The sequence below is a fragment of the Homalodisca vitripennis genome, chromosome 2 (genome assembly GCF_021130785.1).
Source record: "Homalodisca vitripennis isolate AUS2020 chromosome 2, UT_GWSS_2.1, whole genome shotgun sequence".
Taxonomy (NCBI): Eukaryota; Metazoa; Arthropoda; class Insecta; order Hemiptera; family Cicadellidae; genus Homalodisca; species Homalodisca vitripennis.
The window spans coordinates 143,339,844-143,359,923 of NC_060208.1; the positions used below are offsets into that span (position 1 = coordinate 143,339,844).

The 20,080-nt window shown below is 33.0% G+C and overlaps 1 protein-coding gene across 1 annotated transcript; it reads left to right on the forward strand.

Moving 5' to 3' along the window:
* The first annotated feature begins 1,480 nt into the window (after positions 1 to 1,480).
* Positions 1,481 to 6,157, forward strand: LOC124354827. Its single transcript, XM_046805572.1, has 2 exons — positions 1,481 to 1,745; positions 4,608 to 6,157. Exon 2 carries the CDS (start codon positions 4,613 to 4,615, stop codon positions 5,825 to 5,827), a length of 1,215 nt encoding a protein of 404 aa, XP_046661528.1. The 5' UTR covers positions 1,481 to 1,745; positions 4,608 to 4,612; the 3' UTR covers positions 5,828 to 6,157.
* Positions 6,158 to 20,080: the final 13,923 nt, after the last annotated feature.

The window sequence follows — 20,080 nt, forward strand, 5'->3', positions numbered from 1 at the left end:
ATAAGAGCATCATACGCACAAAAAACTCTGTGTAATTTTTATATAATAAGATTTTAAAGAAAAAAGAGCCTGTATAATTATTTAAAAACTCTATGAAGAATACGAAAAAATCACTTATTAAACTAATTAATTTTGAATTATACAGATTAGTAGTCATTTTAAGTTGTACATGAGGCACTATATTTACTCAAATAATTTAGTATATTAATAGAACTATGTACTGTAATGAGTCGATTTAAAATATAAAATAAAACGTTAATTGGAGTTAAGTATGGTTCCACATATGTAAGATATAATAGATCAGGATGCTCTGTTTGACAATTCTCTGATGAGCTACTTACAAATAGTTTTATTCATATTTTGTGAGAATTTGAATTTGGTTAATACGTTTATTGTTATTTTTTATGATCCTTTGCATATGCTCAAATACGATTAGGGCTAAATTTAATTTTAAGATTTGTATTAATACGATTTTTATTCATTATAATTAGAAATGGAGTTACTGTCTGCCAAATTTGGACAAATTGCACATGGCAATTTGTTGTAGGGTTCTCATCTTTTGGATACTTTCTTGTCATTGTTCTACTACAGAACTTGTTTAACTTGGTTAGTAAATTATACATTTTGCAGAGAGGTTTACAACAACGTCTAGACCCTAACAGTTTGTTGAAATATTGCGTTAATATGGGCAAATATTGGGGGTAATAACGCCTTACTAATATATTTTTCCAATGTTGTAGTTTGTAAAATATTACTCGTGATATATTACTCAATAAATGTCTTGTTAAAAGCTATACTTGCAAACATTATATGCTTTTTTAGGATGTCTTTAATTTTGTCCTGTTAAGAATATAGTTCGTTTGGTTGGTGGAACTCATATTACTATTCAAAATTTTCGGAGTATATACTATATTCTAACCCGTGTCGGTCGCCGGTCTAGGCTTAAGCTATTATTATTACTGTCAGTGTATATTACGTTTTTATGGTTGAAAGAACATCATCCCCACCGTTTTATATATTTTCGTAAATACTAGAATCATTGTCATTCTCTAACTCAGAAATAACTTCGAAATCGAAAAAAGACAAGCTAAGTTACTGACGTGAACGTGTCTGAAAAAAAGGTTTGGAACCTGGCTATAACAACAAAAGTACCAAAACTCAGCAGATTATTCTCCACCTGTCATAATTAGTTCCTGAAAATATCGTGCGATTTTAGAAACTATAGATCAGTTCGTTTTCGAGATATCGCTGACAGAGAGACAGACGTGAAATTGTTCCACTTCCTCAAGTGACAGGCTTCCCTAACGCGTGCCTATCAATTGCTTTGTTATGAATAGAGTTACTTGTATTTGTACAAAACAAAATTCAAGGTGATATAAAAAGCCTAGGCAGGTAACTATAGAAGATAACCATAATCCATCACTAACGCCAATTAGGTACTCTTATCTTCGAGAGATAGGAATAATCTTCATGCCGTAACGTATTTTAGATGTAGTAATTGGGCAGCGTTCACTTCAACCTATTGTGTAAGTTTGATTCTATACAACTAAAAGCTCGTGACGTAAAAGTATATTTATTTCATGTAATGTGATAGTGCAATCTACTTTCAAGACAACAAAATAGCAATCTATTGATATTCTTGCAAGAACGAAACTGCACATGTAAATGTTGATACCTGATACAAGAATACAATAACTTACTTGACTTTCAACTGCTCTGCCATAGAAAGTATTCATTGCACCTAGGTAAGTCTTGTTCTTAAACCTAATTAGAGCTAGAATTACTGTAAATCATATTATTAATCGAGCAATAAAACTAATAACTGTTACGGTATTTTAAGGTCGCTGTTATATAACTTGTGGTTTGTTCTTTTTAATTACACTTCGCTCGTTGTATGAATAACGATTAATTGTTTATCGATTACGCTTAGCCTATTGGATAATTTACAGCTCAGAGTTACCAATTTTATTTTCTAAAAGTTCAACCTTTTTTTTCTCGTTTAAGCTATTTTTTGTGACATAGAAATAATAAAGCATAATATAATTAAATATTTGACACAATGAAGCGTAATTTTTTTAATTTGAGGATTTTTTTGTAACAAAACAACACTTTATGTTTACTTGTTGCATTATACACCAATTAAGTGACAAAAATAAATCAATACAGTTTTACATTATAATCATACTTAAAAAGTGCAGGGCTTCATTGAGTAACAGCCAAAATACTCTATTTTTTGTTGCACTTTTTTAGTAGTTTAGAGATATAGATAATTAAAATATTATACGAAAAGAAATAATTAATGTAAATCAAAAGGTGAATATGTATTTTTATTTTTGTAAACGTGAATTTATCTTTATTAGTCATAATAAGAAAGCTTTTAGTCATCGTAAAGAGATCAACCTGATGCTTAAATGGTTGTAAACAACTGACAGTAGAATGTATGCGATGTTATAAAATCTCTCATAATAATAAATATTGATAGTTTTATATTTAAATAAATTTTTATATATTATAAATTCATGTAAATAAATTTGCTTTATAAAATTTTTTGGAACTTGGGCAGCATTATATAATTTATTTTGAAGGTATAACATAGTCACTAGATCATAATAATTAATAATATGTTTTAAAAATTATTAGTATCTACATGGAATTCGAAATAAATGTCACTAGCTGTTCAGTTGTGGCTTACAGCGAGGTTTATAGCCAAAAATATGTCAAAACTAATATACATGTTTAATTTACAAGATACATGACGCTACTATGTTGATTTTTAGCTGACAGAATACAGAATTTCTTTCTTTCTATAAACTGAATAGTTAAAAAATTATCTTTTTAGTATTTTGATCATTTAGTATCAGAAATTAGCTTTGAACTACTCTAAGGACATTTCTCTTCTCTCAGTAAATCATTCAAGTTTTTACTATAGTTAAGGAAAATGGTATTATTTACATATAGAACTGATGAGCAAGTACTTATCACTATCATCTGATTTTTGAGGATTTCATAGCTTGTTTGAGCTGGTTAGATTGCCGATGATCATTTTTACTGCTATTCTAGCAGGTGGAATCTTCTTCTATCGTTCGGTGCGCAAGCGATACTCTATCCAGCAGGTGGTTACTGTGTTACGTTTAAAAATGTCCGTTAGAACCATTTGGTAACGAGCACTTCTCTTCTTGATAAGTGTTTAAGTATAATAATAACATTTGGCCAAATAGCATTGGAACCGCATCAGATCTGAGACGTCTTCGTTAATATGTTTGACATTATTTTATTATTTTTTAAAATCATTTTCTGGCTAGCATTCGTAATCATAAACGTTTTTTTCTAATTGCACTTAAAACTAACCGAAGTTAATTTATTGAAACATACATCCTACATTAACACTGGTACTTGATATTATTGATCTAGTACATAACAATACAGAACTTTTAGAAATTCCTCTAAATTTTTGGAAATTTATTCTTATATTAATATTTTGCAGTACAGGTTTTAGAGCAAATGAATAGCAACAAGGTTTTTATTATAATACTATTTAAGGTTAGTTTCATACTAAAATATTTTTCTATTTACTAAATATTTTGAGAAAAATCTGTACTACTTTGGCCACCCAGGAACTAAAGGAAAATTAGTAGTAAATGGTTAGCTTTTTATTGCGTGACTATGAAGCTTTTATGTATCAATGGATTTCATAAAATTAAGACAGCAGAAATATAAATGCTGATAATTATTACGATAGTAAAAAGTCAATACAATGATACAAATTCGTATTTTGCATGTAAGTAAACCATGTATGCAAAATTGTAAACCAGATTCACTAGTAATAATATTGCATTATTCAAACATTAGTTTCAATATAAGTTTTCAATACTCCAGCTATATTGTTGCATGTCCACATAAGAATATTTTTATCGCTCTATATGTTAATGTGCTATTTTCCAAACAGATGAGATCTACAAAAGTCATCGTTTCCCCCCTTTCCTTCTCGCAAACATTAATTTCCCTATATAAACAACTCTTTCCTTATAAAAACTCCCCTTTCCCTTATTAAACAATTCAAATAAACTAGCGTGATTCCGTTATTTGTTTTGAGAGTCCTGTGTTTGAGAGCTGATTTTAACAACGAAATTAATTATAGAAACGTTACGTTTCCTTGCGGAAGATAACGATTACAGGACTATTATATTTCAGATAACCTGTTATAAGATTCTGTGTGCTTCTTATTGTGATAAAAATTATCGTTCAATACTCACCTCGAAATTTCTGCTGCGGGGCTGGATAGCATATTGGACACTAGGCTTCGCCTTGCACATGTCGGAGTCAAGACTATAGTATGATGCATATCATTGCAAGTCTGGGTTGCGGCAAATAAACTGCTGTTTCATGTACTTAGGCCTCAGATACATTTTTTAAGCTTCTCATGAATATACAAGATTATTTTTTGTGATAACACTAATATTAATTTAATAATTAATATCTCTTTATATTATTAATAAATAATAAACAGCCAGGCTTGCAATGTTATGTTTTCTACGACATAAAGAAATTTACCATTATATTTTTAAAACTTTTTCATTCATTTATTACAATCAAGTTTTTTGTTTTAGGAACGATGGACGAAATTATTCCAAGCTGGCTTGACAAGCATTTTGTGACGGCTTGTATAACAGGAGATCCAAGTCAAGATAGAAGTAACTGTACTGTATCATCGTTTGATGTATCTTCCGTTCTTCCACCAGGAAACAACTATGCAGCCAATTTATTGAGAGTTAAAGTGACCTACAATAACCGCGGTAAAACCTGTACTCAATTTATGATTGTAAAATCACTTATCGAAAATAATTTACTCTCCAAAATATTCTATAGGTTTTTTGAGACGGAGCCTGTATTCTATAACACATATCTACCAGAAGCTTTGAAAGTGAATCGGAATTTGCCTGTACCTAAGCCGTTTTTCTCCCCAATACCTGATGTTATAGTAATGGAAGACCTCAGTGAGATGGGCTACAAGTTGCCCGACCGATGCCAAATGTTGGATTTTGAACATTGTAAACTTTTCGTCACCGCTTCCGCCATTTTCAGTGCTGTTTCTGTGGCCATTCACAAGAAACACCCAGAAATCGTCGCATCTTTAGCTATAGATCCCTTTTACTCTAAAGATCTTGCAGACAACTGTGCTGAGTTGCACAAAACTCTTATGACCAAAGGGTTGCTATGTATGGCTGAGCACATAGCGGAGACCGAACAGTTTAAGAAGTACTCCAAAGTCGTGCGCGATTGTGCTTATACAACCTGGGATAAAGTTATCGAGCTTCACAAACCTTCCAATAAGTTGAATGTGCTCCAACAATCAGACGCTTGGACTGGTAATGTGATGTTTAAGTATGATAACTATGGTAAGGTAAAGGATATAAAAATATTGGATTTTCAAGCATTAAGGTACAGTTCTCCTGCCAGTTCCTTAATTTTCTTTCTCTGGACCAGCGCAAACCACGAGGTCCGAGAGCGCCATCTTGAAGACCTTTATGAGATCTACTGTGATGTCCTAAATGAAAATCTTGCCAAACTCAAATGTCCGGAAAGGGTGTCCTTGGATGAATTTCTTGATGATATGCAACTCCTAAGCCCAGCGGTTCTAGCCATCGCAGCCTATTTCTTTCCACCCTTGACAAATCCTTGCGTTATGGACTTTGAAAGACGTATTGCACTAGCACAAAGTGATGGAGAAAATCCATACGAGGAAAGTTATGGTGAAAACTACTGTAAAGATAGTTTTTTGAGGATTCTGAGTCAGTTAGAACGATGTGGAGTGTTTAACAATCTCTAAGTTTACTTTAGTCTTAACTAGTCTAAGTACGAAAAATTATTTTAGTAAACATACTGCAAAATTTTACTGTAAATTTAGGATATTTCATTACTAGGAGTATCAATTCATATTTACATTTTATGTAAAGATGACTGGCACTAATCTTAACATAATTTTTATTTACTACTCACAAATAATGTTTTAACAAAAGAAAATTAAATTGTGCTAAAATTGGTATATGTGTTTCGGTAAAATTATATTAATGATTGATCATTATAAAAAATAATTAATTATATTAAGCTACATACTTATAAATTCTAAAATATTCATTGAAACTATTAAAAAATCAAAGTAATCTTAAATAATACAGTTGTTTATTTCTCTTACCCTGATTAAATGCTTTTTAAATGTGTTAGTAGTAGGACAGTTTATATTCTTCTGTTAGTTGACAGAAATAAGAAAAATATATTTTACCAATTATATTATAAAAATGACTAATTAAATAAAAAGTATACTTTTATCAAAAGTAGTATATTTAAAAAAGTTACAGTTAGTTCAACCAAAAAGTAAAAGACTAAAATATTTTGTTCTACACCGCAAACACTTGTATGATGTATACCTATACCAGACCAACAAGTAATTTTTTAAGAAGAGGCCGATTCCCTTTAAGCCTTCTTCTGCCCATTGTCATGGGCCACTATCTTTTGCGCGTATATTATAAAACAGAATATGAAAGATAGTCTATACATTACAAGGTATAATGGTACTGATAAAAAGTACAAATGTCACATGAACAATTTGAACCTGCGCTATCTCAAACTCTGATTCAAAGTTCGACGTCCATGAGCACTAAGCCATCAGATCTCCCGAGTTTAAAACTATCTATCATTTTCAATAGTTATATAGGTTTATTCAAATATAATATAACGTAATAAAATTTACATTTTTAAACAAATATATAACTTTGGATGTTGTAGATTGGTGGGATAGGACAATTGATGATGATAGCGTATTCCTAATTCCACTTTGAAGCTGACGAAACAGGTATATCGGTAAATACGGTGTATTTCCGTTATCGCGTTGTATTCAGTAGTCTATGTTGTGGCTCACCTGATAATATGACGTTCCAGTTGAAGCCGAGTATTGTAGATTCATCTTTGAGGCCGGTGGAAGAGTTTCCGGCGAAGCCGTTGTGCAATTATACCGACATGACACACTAAAGGCATTCTACTATCAATAAATGCCCTCACTCTGGCAAGACAAGATTTTCGATCGCACAGGTTGTATTCACTTGATGTTTACGAGACTGGTTTGCAACGCTTTTGTTGCTTGAGACGGGCGGAATCCAGCCGGAAGGATAGCGAAATATTTATGCTTGGTGATAGTTATTATCATTGCTGGCAAGAGTCTGTAATATAGTTTTTCAAATGAAACTAGTGTATTCCCTATCTAAGTTTGTGATTAAAAATATTTCGAAATGCTAAAGGTGTATTCAAAGTGATATTTTCCGACTGGCGGATAATATCGTCTTCGTTGTCGTTCTTAATACAATGTCCGGAGCGAGAGAGTTATATTCATCATGTCCGAGGCTGAAGAGATAGGGTTTATAATTACACAGATACCCTTTAGCAAACAATATTCAGATGCTACAAGGTTCTCAACTTCACCTGGAGCCTTGTAATAATAAGTGAGCTGCCAAGCTAGTGAATTCTTAATGCTGCTTTTTGGCTCTGGCAAGAAAGGATCCCCAGCGTACCGAAGTGTTCCGAACACCACAATAAGGCTGACAAGAATGATTTTTATTCCCATCATAGCTTTGAAGCTGAATCACATAACCGAGAGCGAGTATTTTTTAAAGCTGAAGTATTCCAAATTATAAGTTTATTACATGAACTTTTAGCTGAAATACCATCGTTATGCCCTTATTTGTGGTTAATATTGGTTTATTTCAGGTATTTAATTTAATTTTGATTACATTTATATTTAAATTACTTGTTTTTAATTTTTTTTTGATCTGGCCATCCTTACTTTTAGCATCATCAAAATGGTATAGCCGTGGGAATTCAAATAATATAAAATATATCAATATTGAGGGTTCCAATACAGAATTTCAAGGTTACAGAGAAAATGAGTTAATAATGCCTTTGGAATAATGTAAAGTAGGCTTGTAAAACCAAATGATATTTCCTTAAGACCTGTTTGGTCTTACCAGTGAATACCCCCAACACTTAGAGAGGGTTCTACAGTAAAACTAGAGATAAGGATTACTGGTGGAGCAGCTCTATTATAACGAAAATTGAATGAGTTTTATTTGTAGAAAAGTTGGTACTCCTATAATTTTTTTAGTTCAAAAAAACTTAAAAAAACTATTTAAAACTTTTTTTTAGTTGACATGTCTTTTCAACCTTGTTTGGAAAAAGAGTGTCGAATTTCGTAATACTTCCTTCCAAACCACATCAGATGTGAGCCTACATTGAGGTTTAATTTCTACATTAACATTATTAAACGATTTCCCGCATGATAAGGCCACATACAACCTGAGCATAACCGAACACTGGTTGACGTAAGTATATTCTGACTCAGTCGATTGTTTGTCCCTGTGCCTTGTTAACTGGCCTGCAGAATGCCACTTCGATAGGGAATTGTCTTTGCTTTAATTAAAATGGAACAGTAGTGTCAGATGGTGTTAGTCAAAGCAAACCAATTTAGATACAGGGTTCGATTGCGATGTCATTAATTAAATTCCTTACTTCATCATAAGATCTCATCCGGTTTCAGTCGCCTTGTATCATCAGAATCATAATACGCTTTTGTTCAACACTCCATTTCAATGTAAAGTATCACAAAAGCACGCCTTAACTTTGTTAATTCCGACCAGAAACTGAACATGATAGTGGACTTCCTCAGATAAGGGAGATCTGCCCTGCAGCAGGTAATAACAGTAAAAAAAGGTTTGAGTTTGTAAAGAAACTAGTTGTCTATTTAAGTTATTCAGAACACCTTCTGAATGTTGATGTTCTGCCTCAACTAATTTTTAATATTTCAATGCGCTGCCATTTTGTACTAGGTTGAAATAGAAAACTCTAGTGTCTTTTTCTTTTACCAAGATTTTTCAAGTGAAGCGTCAATTAATGGAGATTACATATGAAAGTTTTGAGTCGCCCCCCTCCCCAAAAATCTCATTTTGGGTAAGTGAGGAAAGTTGTAACAGTGACTAAAAAGTTCACGTATATTTCCTAGAAAGGTGTCCCGAGATCCATACCTATATCTTTGTTTATCAAAAGCTAAACAGTGTGCATCCATACTTTGAACTCACACTGTATATTAATGTCACCAGGGACATATATAACGCCGCACAGTCTCTCAACGCTTCCTTCTAACCAGTTATTATTGGTACGTAGGAATTTCATGGATATTTAACAATAGTAATTTATGAACAGAGAAGCCCAGCTTTGGCTGATTTCATTCCGAGAAGGACAATGGGTATAATCTCATAATATGCTCTATACCAGTATATACGATCGGCCTTTGTTTTGATAAACTCTTCATGTAATTTGTCTAAATAATAATTTATTTTCATGAAATTTTTCGACACAAAATATCTACTTTAATATTTACTTATGCGTGTCATAACTTTGTTTAGTTTAACCTAGATTGTAGTTAAATGTGAATTGCAGTTAGTAAGAAATCAGATTGCAGATCAAGAAACGTAGTTATACTGATTTTCTTTGTATCATCAAACGATGACAACATCCGGAAAATCCAGTTTCCTTCATGTTCTGACCGCATTGTACCGATACGTAACTATTATAGTAAGTATTGTAATATTTCATGTAGCCTGTTACTTACTATTAATATAAATTGTTCATAAAACCTTACATTTTTGAGTTGGTACAGTTAAAATTTTGTGAACCATTTTAAAACTTTGTGAAACGGGTGAGTCGATAAGGTTGTAATTCTGTGTTCACAGTGAAGCAGTTAAATCCGGTTGTAGGCGGATGAAGACAAATTGTTCAACTCCATCATATTAAAAGCGTTATATTCTGTGTACGAGTCTGTGGGAATCGTTATAGACTTAGGACCGCCCATTTAATCATATTTTTTTTGTTGAATTTCCGTTGAAGATAGTCTTAATTGAAAAAGAGTCTTTAGGGGGTTTTAGTAAGTGATATGTAAAAAATAGTTACATTTAATGTTTACAGAAGGTTCTTGTTGGCAATACCTATTATTTCAATCTTTTATTGTGACCAAACTTCAAGGACAATTTGGTTATGATACTTTATACACCATTTATATAAAATGATTTTACTTTACAACACATTTATTTTTTTTTCAACCTGGAAACTAATTTTATAAAGCTTTCAATCGAAATTGTTCACGATTTGTTTTCGAAAGATCCCTTCAGTTTAATAAATTTTTGTCATATAAAACAATGAAAGACTGACAACTTCAGGGCCGTAACTTATCATTACGACGATGTTAGAAGAGTGGTCACGTGATTGGTGTCGTTAGTAGCTTGTTACGTCGACGCTCAGGATCACATCAGCGCTTCGGCTTGTTATGTGTGCCGTATCCTTTTACTGCCATTACTCTTTCAAAGCGCTATCACACATAGATCTTTTATCTAGTCTATTTCATCAGCTTCGATTTACTAAACCTTATTCACTCAACTGGAGATCTTAACATGTGGGTGCTGGTACACATATGCTTAAGGACGTATGTGTAGAGGCTTGATAAGTGAAATGGCTTGTTACACTATTCGCAAAAGTTGTTACTAATCAAATTGATGTAGTTTAAACTGTGTCGTTACATTTTAACTAGATTTGATAATTATGACCATTCCATATAATTTAGTAACCTTGAACCGGCAATTGTTTTATCTGGACACTTCTAATAAATAATATGGATAACTAATTAAATAATATCTTTCACTTTACTATGCTAAAACTGAACCTACTCTGGGTATCTCTGGATTTAGATGTTGTACATTTCAAATCTGAATAGAACTCGATATAGTAAAATTGTAAGCGTACTTTTGATATTCTATTTAATAATTGAAAAACATAAGTAGTTTTGCACTGCGGGAATTGATTTGACCACAATCGCACGTATAAAAATACACTAATATACCTTAATAGAAATTCAAAATGTAAAACCATTTTCTGCCGTACCTTTCAGAAAAATCACAAAATATCATATGACCTTCATAGTTAATTAAACCATTATTAATTAGGGATAAAACATTAATTTCCGTCGGATTTCAAATAACATCTTTGGTTTGGTCACAATAGGACTTCATATATAATCGTACACAGATCTTTTCATTCAATTTTGTTTGTCTTAAAGATTAAAGCTCAGACAGGTTCCTTCATTTGGTACATACATAGCATTGTCATCACCTTCTTTGTTTAAAAATTTGAAGATCAAAAGCCAAAATCATTATGACAAAATCTTCCCTAACAAACCCTAAAACAGAGTTGTTAAAATATAAACACGTTGTATTTCACCTTTAAACTCTGTTCTCTTGGTTCTAATCGCATTTGTTATCAATCCTCGTTATTACATACATAATTGGATATTGATCCCAATCTTTGGTTGTATTCGTTCAATAATAACGTTACTCCAGATTAACGAACGTGGATTGGGTCCAGTATAGTTGAGTAGGATTTTTTGTTTACAACAAGAAACGATATACCGAATTTTGAGATAATTAGATATACAATACTGCCACTAGAATGTTTAATACGCAGACTTTAAAATGTTTCACTGTTAGCCGAGTGTTCACTTCGTTCAGATAATTAAAAATCACACAAAAGCCCTTCCTAAATTTTAATACTACCTTTGTTATTAAGTCGGGAAAATCGCCTGAATAAGTTTAACCTTCCTCGCAGCCCCGACGATACCGATACACTAGGTATATGAAACATAATCTTAAGGTTTCCGCATATTACCGTGCCCGTTACAGTAATTAGCTCTGGCACTGATTCGAATGGAATGTTAAGAACACTACTTATTGGGAAATTTTGTAACAGAGTTCAGGGAGGTCATCAATATGAAGTATGAAAATAGAGGAGGCATTTAAAACTTTACCGACAGGTACATGTGAAAAACTATCCTCTAATGTTACGATCCAGCTGTTAGTCAAGGGTTTTAACAGGACAATGCAGACAATATCTGGGATAGATGTGGATCACACAAAATACGGGCTCCCTGTAAGCGACAATGTATTGTGTTAGCTATTCGGCACTTGGATTTACACCATTATTCAATTAAATGGGGATATAACAAAATTTTCCAGCTGGAATAGCTCAACTGGATTAGTCTCAGATGATGAACGAAGGCTGATGAAACTAGTAATGGGTTGAAAAGAGAACTGTAAGAAGTTTTTAGGTCTGAAAATAAATAACATTGGTTTGATTACCAAAGACCTTCGTACTTCTCTTCAGGTGGAAGATGTAAGGTCATGTAAAAACTCAAACATAAAATGGTTTGATTAATAGTGGGATAGATGTGGATCACACAAAATACGGGCTCCCTGTAAGCGACAATGTATTGTGTTAGCTATTCGGCACTTGGATTTACACCATTAATCAATTAAATGGGGATATAACAAAATTTTCCAGCTGGAATAGCTCAACTGGATTAGTCTCAGATGATGAACGAAGGCTGATGAAACTAGTAATGGGTTGAAAAGAGAACTGTAAGAAGTTTTTAGGTCTGAAAATAAAAAACATTGGTTTGATTACCAAAGACCTTCGTACTTCTCTTCAGGTGGAAGATGTAAGGTCACGTAAAAACTCAAAAACTCAAACATAAAATGGTTTGATTAATATTACAATGCATTCACTGGAAAAAGAAGTCATGGCATAGGGTTTAACAAAATAATACTGTATAAGGAAACATTCTAAGTTACGGGATGTGAAGTTTCATTAGTTAAACGTGGATTGTCAGCGGCTTGACCGTTACTGTACAATGTAAGCTTATGAGATATTTCTAGGGAGTCGTGGTAATTTTAGTTTTAATTTTTGGTCATTTTAAAGCTAGGAGGTGAAGATGTTATACAATAGGTAAAAAGTATATTCAGGGTATTAATATTATTAAAAAGAAATATATCAGGCTGAAAGGGTCATAAAAGGGTACAAAATTCCACCATGGAATGGAATGAAGCTCATTATACGTGACTACACCAAACATTACTCCCGTTTGGATTAAGCCAAAAAGAGGATCTCCTCTAGACACCGAAATAACCCACACAATTCCGATAATAAAGATGAAAATAAAATTTTTCCTTCTACGGTCACTGAATCTAAAATTTATCCCATTCTATCCAACAAGTACGTTGTTTTGCATTCAATATCAGTTAGATATATAATAAATGATAAAAAATTACTTATAATATAATATTTGATTTCAATCTGTAGCCATTTGGATATTATAACATGTATTCGTATATTATATTAAGTTTATATATACATCCCTATACGCGTACACAAACACATACATCATTGCATATATTGACCTGACAAATTTAAACCAGCTGCCGAGTTTGAGGTCAAAGGAATGTGAAACAACTACAGCGAGATACTCTAAAATCGGATCACTGATTTTCCAGGCAGACTCTGTTTGTAAAAGAGAAGTTCCACTCAGAGTTTCTATTTATGTTTCTGTTCTTTCCCTTTGTGTGAACACGGTGTCATGCACAAACAAAATAATCAAGCGTTTTCTGAAGCGATCATTACAGAGTGTACGGATGAAATAGGTAAAGGTTCCATATTAGATCAGTTCACTTTCAAGTATAACAAGTACAGCGTGGGTTTGGAGTAAATTATTCAAAGCATCACTTCAGCTGTATCCATTAAACAATCATAGTGATAGACATTCTTTTTTCGGAGATGAAGCATCATTCAGCTGTAATATAACTGTGTTCAGTGCGGTATTAATTCCATCTTCTAAATGTGTTATTAAATATATTTGTAATTGGTAATATTTTGGATGATTTATGAACAATGTAGGATTACTGACGTACTATAGTACGAAATATATCATTGTAAGCTTTGCTGATTGTATTTTATATTTATTGATAGTGTAAAGATCATTTTAATATTAGTGTTATTTCTACAAACTAAACTTCTATATCCATGTAAAGTTTAATAAATATATATCAGGCCTATGTGCATTAAGTAACAGTTTATTTGGCACGATGCTGGCATACAATGATACTTCTCGAACACTTTTAGTATTTTTTTAATGGTCATAAATTATTTGAAAATCATGACAATTAAATAAACACAACCATTAACACATCGTCTTATAATAGGCTTATTTATTTGTAGTGTTATATTCAATGGTGTGGGTTCTTATATCACATAAACAGAGACTATGCGCTGATTTAGCACCCCACAGATACAAGGGGTGCTTATTCATGGGCTTGATCAAGACTTTGAATAAGAACCCCTCTATTCAAAGAGGGGTTTTATTCAGGACATGAACACAGTCACTACGTCGATTTAGAATCCTTTTTCGTGGTCAAAATATAGTTACGAGCGAGGGAGTGTTACGTCAAAGAGTGCTAATTCAGACGCACGCCACGATCCGGCTCAATTTTTAAATGATAGTTTCTTGTTAATTGACACTAATTCATGAATTAAGCAATCCAAACACTTCTCTGAATGTGATGGCCATCATATATATAGTATTGTATATTCCTAAAAACTCACCTATCCTCAGTTTCTTGTTAATTGACACTAATTCATGAATTAAGCAATCCAAACACTTCACTGAATGTGATGGCCATCATATATATAGTATTGTATATTCCTAAAAACTCACCTATCCTCAGTTTCTTGTTAATTGACACTAATTCATGAATTAAGCAATCCAAACACTTCACTGAATGTGATGGCCATCATATATATAGTATTGTATATTCCTAAAAACTCACCTATCCTCAGTTTCTTGTTAATTGACACTAATTCATGAATTAAGCAATCCAAACACTTCACTGAATGTGATGGCCATCATATATATAGTATTGTATATTCCTAAAAACTCACCTATCCTCAGTTTCTTGAATTTGTAGTTATTCTAATTTCACGACCCTGACCTCATTTCGAAAAAAAAAAACAAAAACAACAGCAAACATCTCTCGCCTCTTTTTTTATATACTCTTTATTTTTAGCCATTTTTCACCTTTACTCTAAACGCCTGTTCAGTTGATTTAGCAATCGCCCCTACTTCCACGACTTATGTCTCACTTTACTACCAACTTCCGCCATTCCCACGTCACATTACGACCGGTATAGTTCCCTCCGAGACCCCCGGTTCATTTACGTCTTAGTCCGAAACCAGCGTTGCTTTTGACTACAACTTTCAGCTAATACAGCATAAAAACTTTGAAAGTTGGAGCTGCCTTCCAGGATGTATATTAGGAGATATCAACCAAATAAAATCTGTGGCAAAAATGCGTCATTAAGAACTTTGGTTGCAGACATAAATCTTAACGTATAATACAATTCTCTGATATCTTTCTGTACCCCAAACCTGGGTTATAATGAGATCGGTGCGTTATAGATCATCTTGGTCGACCTGCACCTACTTTTAAACTATTGCTTTCTTCTGAGACCCTGAATCCTGGAACGTACCTCAGCCAACGCTGCATAGTCTGAGGTTTTGTGACAACGTGAACATAACAATCCTTTTATATCGCAACATGTGATAGTATACAGTACAATATATTGTACAAGGACACAACACGTTAAATGTAATTCAAATTATATTAAATTTGACACTAACACTAAATAAACATTGGTACAGCTTATCGATTTGCAATGTAATCAAATATCAGGCTCACTTAATAATTCGATCAACTATCAAAACAAAAATAAACAATCTAATTACTTACCTTCCTTTCATTACATAACAAAATAAACTAATAAACCATCGTTCATACTGGTGAGTGATTGTAGATATCGCATCAATAGATTATTCAAATGCCAATTCTACAATTTGAAGGTATAAAAATAAACTTTGATGAAAAACATTTATATCATCTTGTCAAAGAGAAGGCGGAGGAACGATCTAGGTATAATCAGCTTTGAGATATTGGATAGCGGCCTAAATTACTTACAGCAATTTCAAATATCAGTTCCTTGGCGAGTTTGTGTTTTTACAAGTTAAAATATTGCAAAGTATAAATCCTTGGCTGCAGTTCTTTAGAATATAGACTAAGTTTTTTACTATCATCACAAGTTATGTTCAATACTTAAGAGAGTGGTTTAATGCACTAATTAAAAGTAGCAAAGTATTAATTACTAATAAAAGTCTATTAGGGATCATTTATTTGAATATTGTGTTTACTTATTTCTGGTTCTATGACTCTGCTCATTTTTGTAAGATATTAGCAAACTAATATCTCGTGTAGTGAATAAACCATCTTCCAATTCAAAAGCACTAAAGATAAGATATTGAAGATTGAGATTAGAAAAATTTGTTACTCATAAACTAAGAATTTACAGCCTACTAAACTTTCAAGTTTTGTTGTATTAAAGGACAGGAGCAGGTGTACAAAATCCACTTAATTTTATCCTAAAAGTTACGTACTTGTTTGGATTGAAAAGGAATTTGGTTTGCATAGTTCTATTAAATAATATTCAGTACTGTCAGAAAAATTGCATGTTTATTTCTTTATATTTTTAATAATTAATATGAAAGGTTGTGTTGAGTTTTAATGAAGCCATGAGAATATCTCGAGAAAAACTTAAACTAAGCTTATGAATGATATTTTTCATGAAACTTCTCTTTTACATAGTCAAATTAATTCAGTTGGAAGATGATGAATTGTGCCTTCCATGGGATAAGGCTGGCGTTAATAAAGGTTGTCTATCACTTAGGAGATTATCTTAAGAACTAATTTCCTCTAGATTTTAAATTTTACATAAAACTTAATTTGAACATAGGAAAGATTGTTCTCTGTAATCCTCTGCGGGATATCCCTCATTTAGCGAGATTGCTCTCAAGAAAGTTTCCATGCCAGGAAACTGACAAGTGTCCCTTCGGCAAGCTTACAGTACAGGGCAATTTTTAGTACTTTTTGGCGATAACTAGGCAAAAGCAGTTTGTCGAACAATGGGATGAACTATGTCCAACAAGGACGCCGTTAGGAAAACGCTAGTTTATTACAAGTGGTCTGGCTTACTACCATCTTGTGTTTAAAAAGTGCTCTGTAAACTTTTGGTTATGATTCACAGAACCCATAGCACTTCATAAACAACAACCTATAAAATATTCTAATTTTCAGAATCTTTTTGTGTTTTATTTACTAATAACCTCCAAATGGAGGCAAGGGTATTCCATTTCCACAAGAGTAAATTAACCCTTTTAATCCCAACGTCCGTATTGATCGGATGTCATAAAATGGCGTCAACTCCTGACGTCCGCATAGCGTGTACGTGCACGTTTTATTATTTTTATTATTTTACTAACCAACTATTTTACCAACAGTAATACCTGTGATTGAGAAATCATTAAGTGAACTATCTGCACATGAAGTATATCAAGTCAGGATGGCTATGTGGTCTAAGGCGCTATTCTTGTTATGGATTATGGATTTTTGCGATCTGGTGTACACTGGTCTGTGGTAAAGCCGGTGGGAGGCTCTAAATTACAGTTAGAGGACTTTAGTTGTGTGCGTGACCTTGAGTGTGTGGTGATTGGCGGGAGGGGTGGCGGAGTAGCATTATGCGCTGCGTCCCGAAAACATTTCCTGTAACTCATGGGTAAAACCCTCCTTTCAGGAATCGTATTGGCCCAAATTTCATCACAATCGCTAAAATCAGTCTGTTTTGTAAAAGTACTGATTGTGGTGGAATTAAATAATAAGAGAAAACCAAATAATAGCAATAATAGGACTTATCCTTGTTTTTCAGTTTTTATAGTGTTGTTTAACGTGTTTTTGAAAATAAGGTATGTCAATTTTATCTGCAAATCAAAATCGTGAGTTTAAAGTCGTTAATGAGATTGTTGCGCCTTCATCTCAGCGGCTAGCACGTAAACCCAACCCGCCACACAGATAGCGTTTATTTGTTGAGAGGGTTACTACCCCTCAACACAGCAACCCCTGGGCCCTACGAGCACAGCAAAATTCCTCCAACTGTAACGGTGGTTGACTTGGTTGGACAGGATTATTGATTTTCTTACTTAAGTGTACCAGACACGAAACACCCGTTTTTCATGTTTTCTCTTTATTATTAACAAAATACCACTTGATTTATGTTTATTTTATGCTCTACGATGCATTTATTATTTAATCATGCCCATAATAATGGGTTTAAGAGTTAAAAAACCATACATGCTAAGTCTAAAATGGCTTGGGATTTTCGGCACATTACTTTATATAACGTTCAGGGTTGAACGGGTTAATAAACAGTAAACAGATTGGCGTTTCTCTCAAAATTCGCTAATCTCCTTAGACATTAGGAAATATTTTACTATTTATATTCTGGTTCCAGGTGACTTAGTAACAAAGTATAATCCGTTTTGAAGTAGTGATTTAGGATGGGTATAAATTATTATTTCCCATTTGTGTTGTGGTTTGAAATGACACTCATTATGGAGAAGAAACTATTGTACATCCTGGAGCGGTGGAATTAGGTGCGGATTTGGCGTTTTCTTCTAATGTCTGACACCACTACTTCAGGGATGCCTTGGAAAATGTATAACTTTATGATATGATGCCTGATATCTTCCCTTTGGATGCTATGTATTCAACTCTGAAGCAGCAAAATGAGGTGAAGCGCAGAAGGGGTTTCCCCCCACGTTCCTTACTTATCGTAAATGTTATGAAACATTTCGCTGTTATTAAGCAAGTTTTTGTCCTAGGTGATCTCTCTCTTGGAGGCAAAGTGTAATCCGTCTTTCATCATGAATGTAGTGCAAAGATATTGATTTCTACCAAATTATACATACCAATTGGCTAAGGGATTGTAGAACATATTCCCTGTTCGTAATGTCCTGTAGGAGACCTCTTTTCTGGAGCGCCTTAGGCACCTTTTTTTGATTTGCTGGGGATAAGTTATATTAACCTTAATTCATTATTACGCAGACGAGACATTTTTAACATTAAATTATAATAATACTGCTTTCATACTCAAGCAATATACTGCCAGCATATTATTAAAATAAAATAAAACAAAAGGATAAAATGTCAGTATTATCGTCTAACTGTAGGACTTATACCCCATAGCAAACTTGCTAATCTCGTACAATTGTATTGTAATGTAATTATAATGCCTTCGCGAATTCATGTAATCGTAATTTACCTACCCTTGCATTTTAAAATTTAACAGTAAAATGTATTATATAATCTGTTTACGGACAACAAACATTGCATATTATGTAGTTTTGTAAGTTGATTAATATTTTATTGTTGCAATTTGATCACTCATAATAAAGGATAGGATCAGAACATACAGTATTTGACTTCCCTTGAAGGAGTTTCACTGCAAGTGCGATCACAATAGCTTATTTTCCATAAGAAATTACTAAAAGACATACAAGTCTTAAACAAACAACAGTTTATCTTTATATCATTTAACAACAAACACAATGTTTGACAATATGTCTCATTCTACAGCATTTTTCAATATATTTGTGAATATTTAACTTACATTTCACTCATTCAAACTAATTCTCACTGTTTTTTTATCCAGCTTTTAATTTCAATTGTAATTGACATTAGCAGAGCATCGCCATTTGCATACAAGGACTAAACGCTTTGATTCTTAAAACAATAAAGAAAGTTTGCATTGAAAAGGAGTTAAAGTCAACGGTTATAACATATTCTCATTATATTCTGTCAAAAACGTTTGTATTTTTTACTTTTGGGAGAAAGGACTATTAAGTACACAAATTTATATTAATGTCACATGATCCGAATAGAGTGCTGTCGGGCAGAAAACCCTTCGGACCTAACCAAATTTACTATTTATTTCATTTTTATGTACTTGAGGAGTCACAATTTGAATAACCCCAGGCTTCCAATGCCTCGGTTTCTTTTCAGTTCCATTGCCTTAATTGATTTTTTTATTGACATTTTTATGAACCTCTTAGCCGACTTATGAAGGGATCTGAAGATACAAGAGGACATGAAGCATGTCTTCATTAGTTTTAATTCTTCCTAGTGTGGTATCTACCTCCGTTTGTCTTTATTGCGGAATTCCTGAGGTCATGTTCGGTGAAGTTATGCGCAAACTGACGGTAAGTGCAACTATGAGGACA

What these genes read in the sequence shown, in the direction of transcription:
- LOC124354827 (XM_046805572.1), top strand. Translation starts at nt 4,613, where the DNA reads ATGGACGAAATTATTCCAAGCTGGCTTGACAAGCATTTTGTGACGGCT.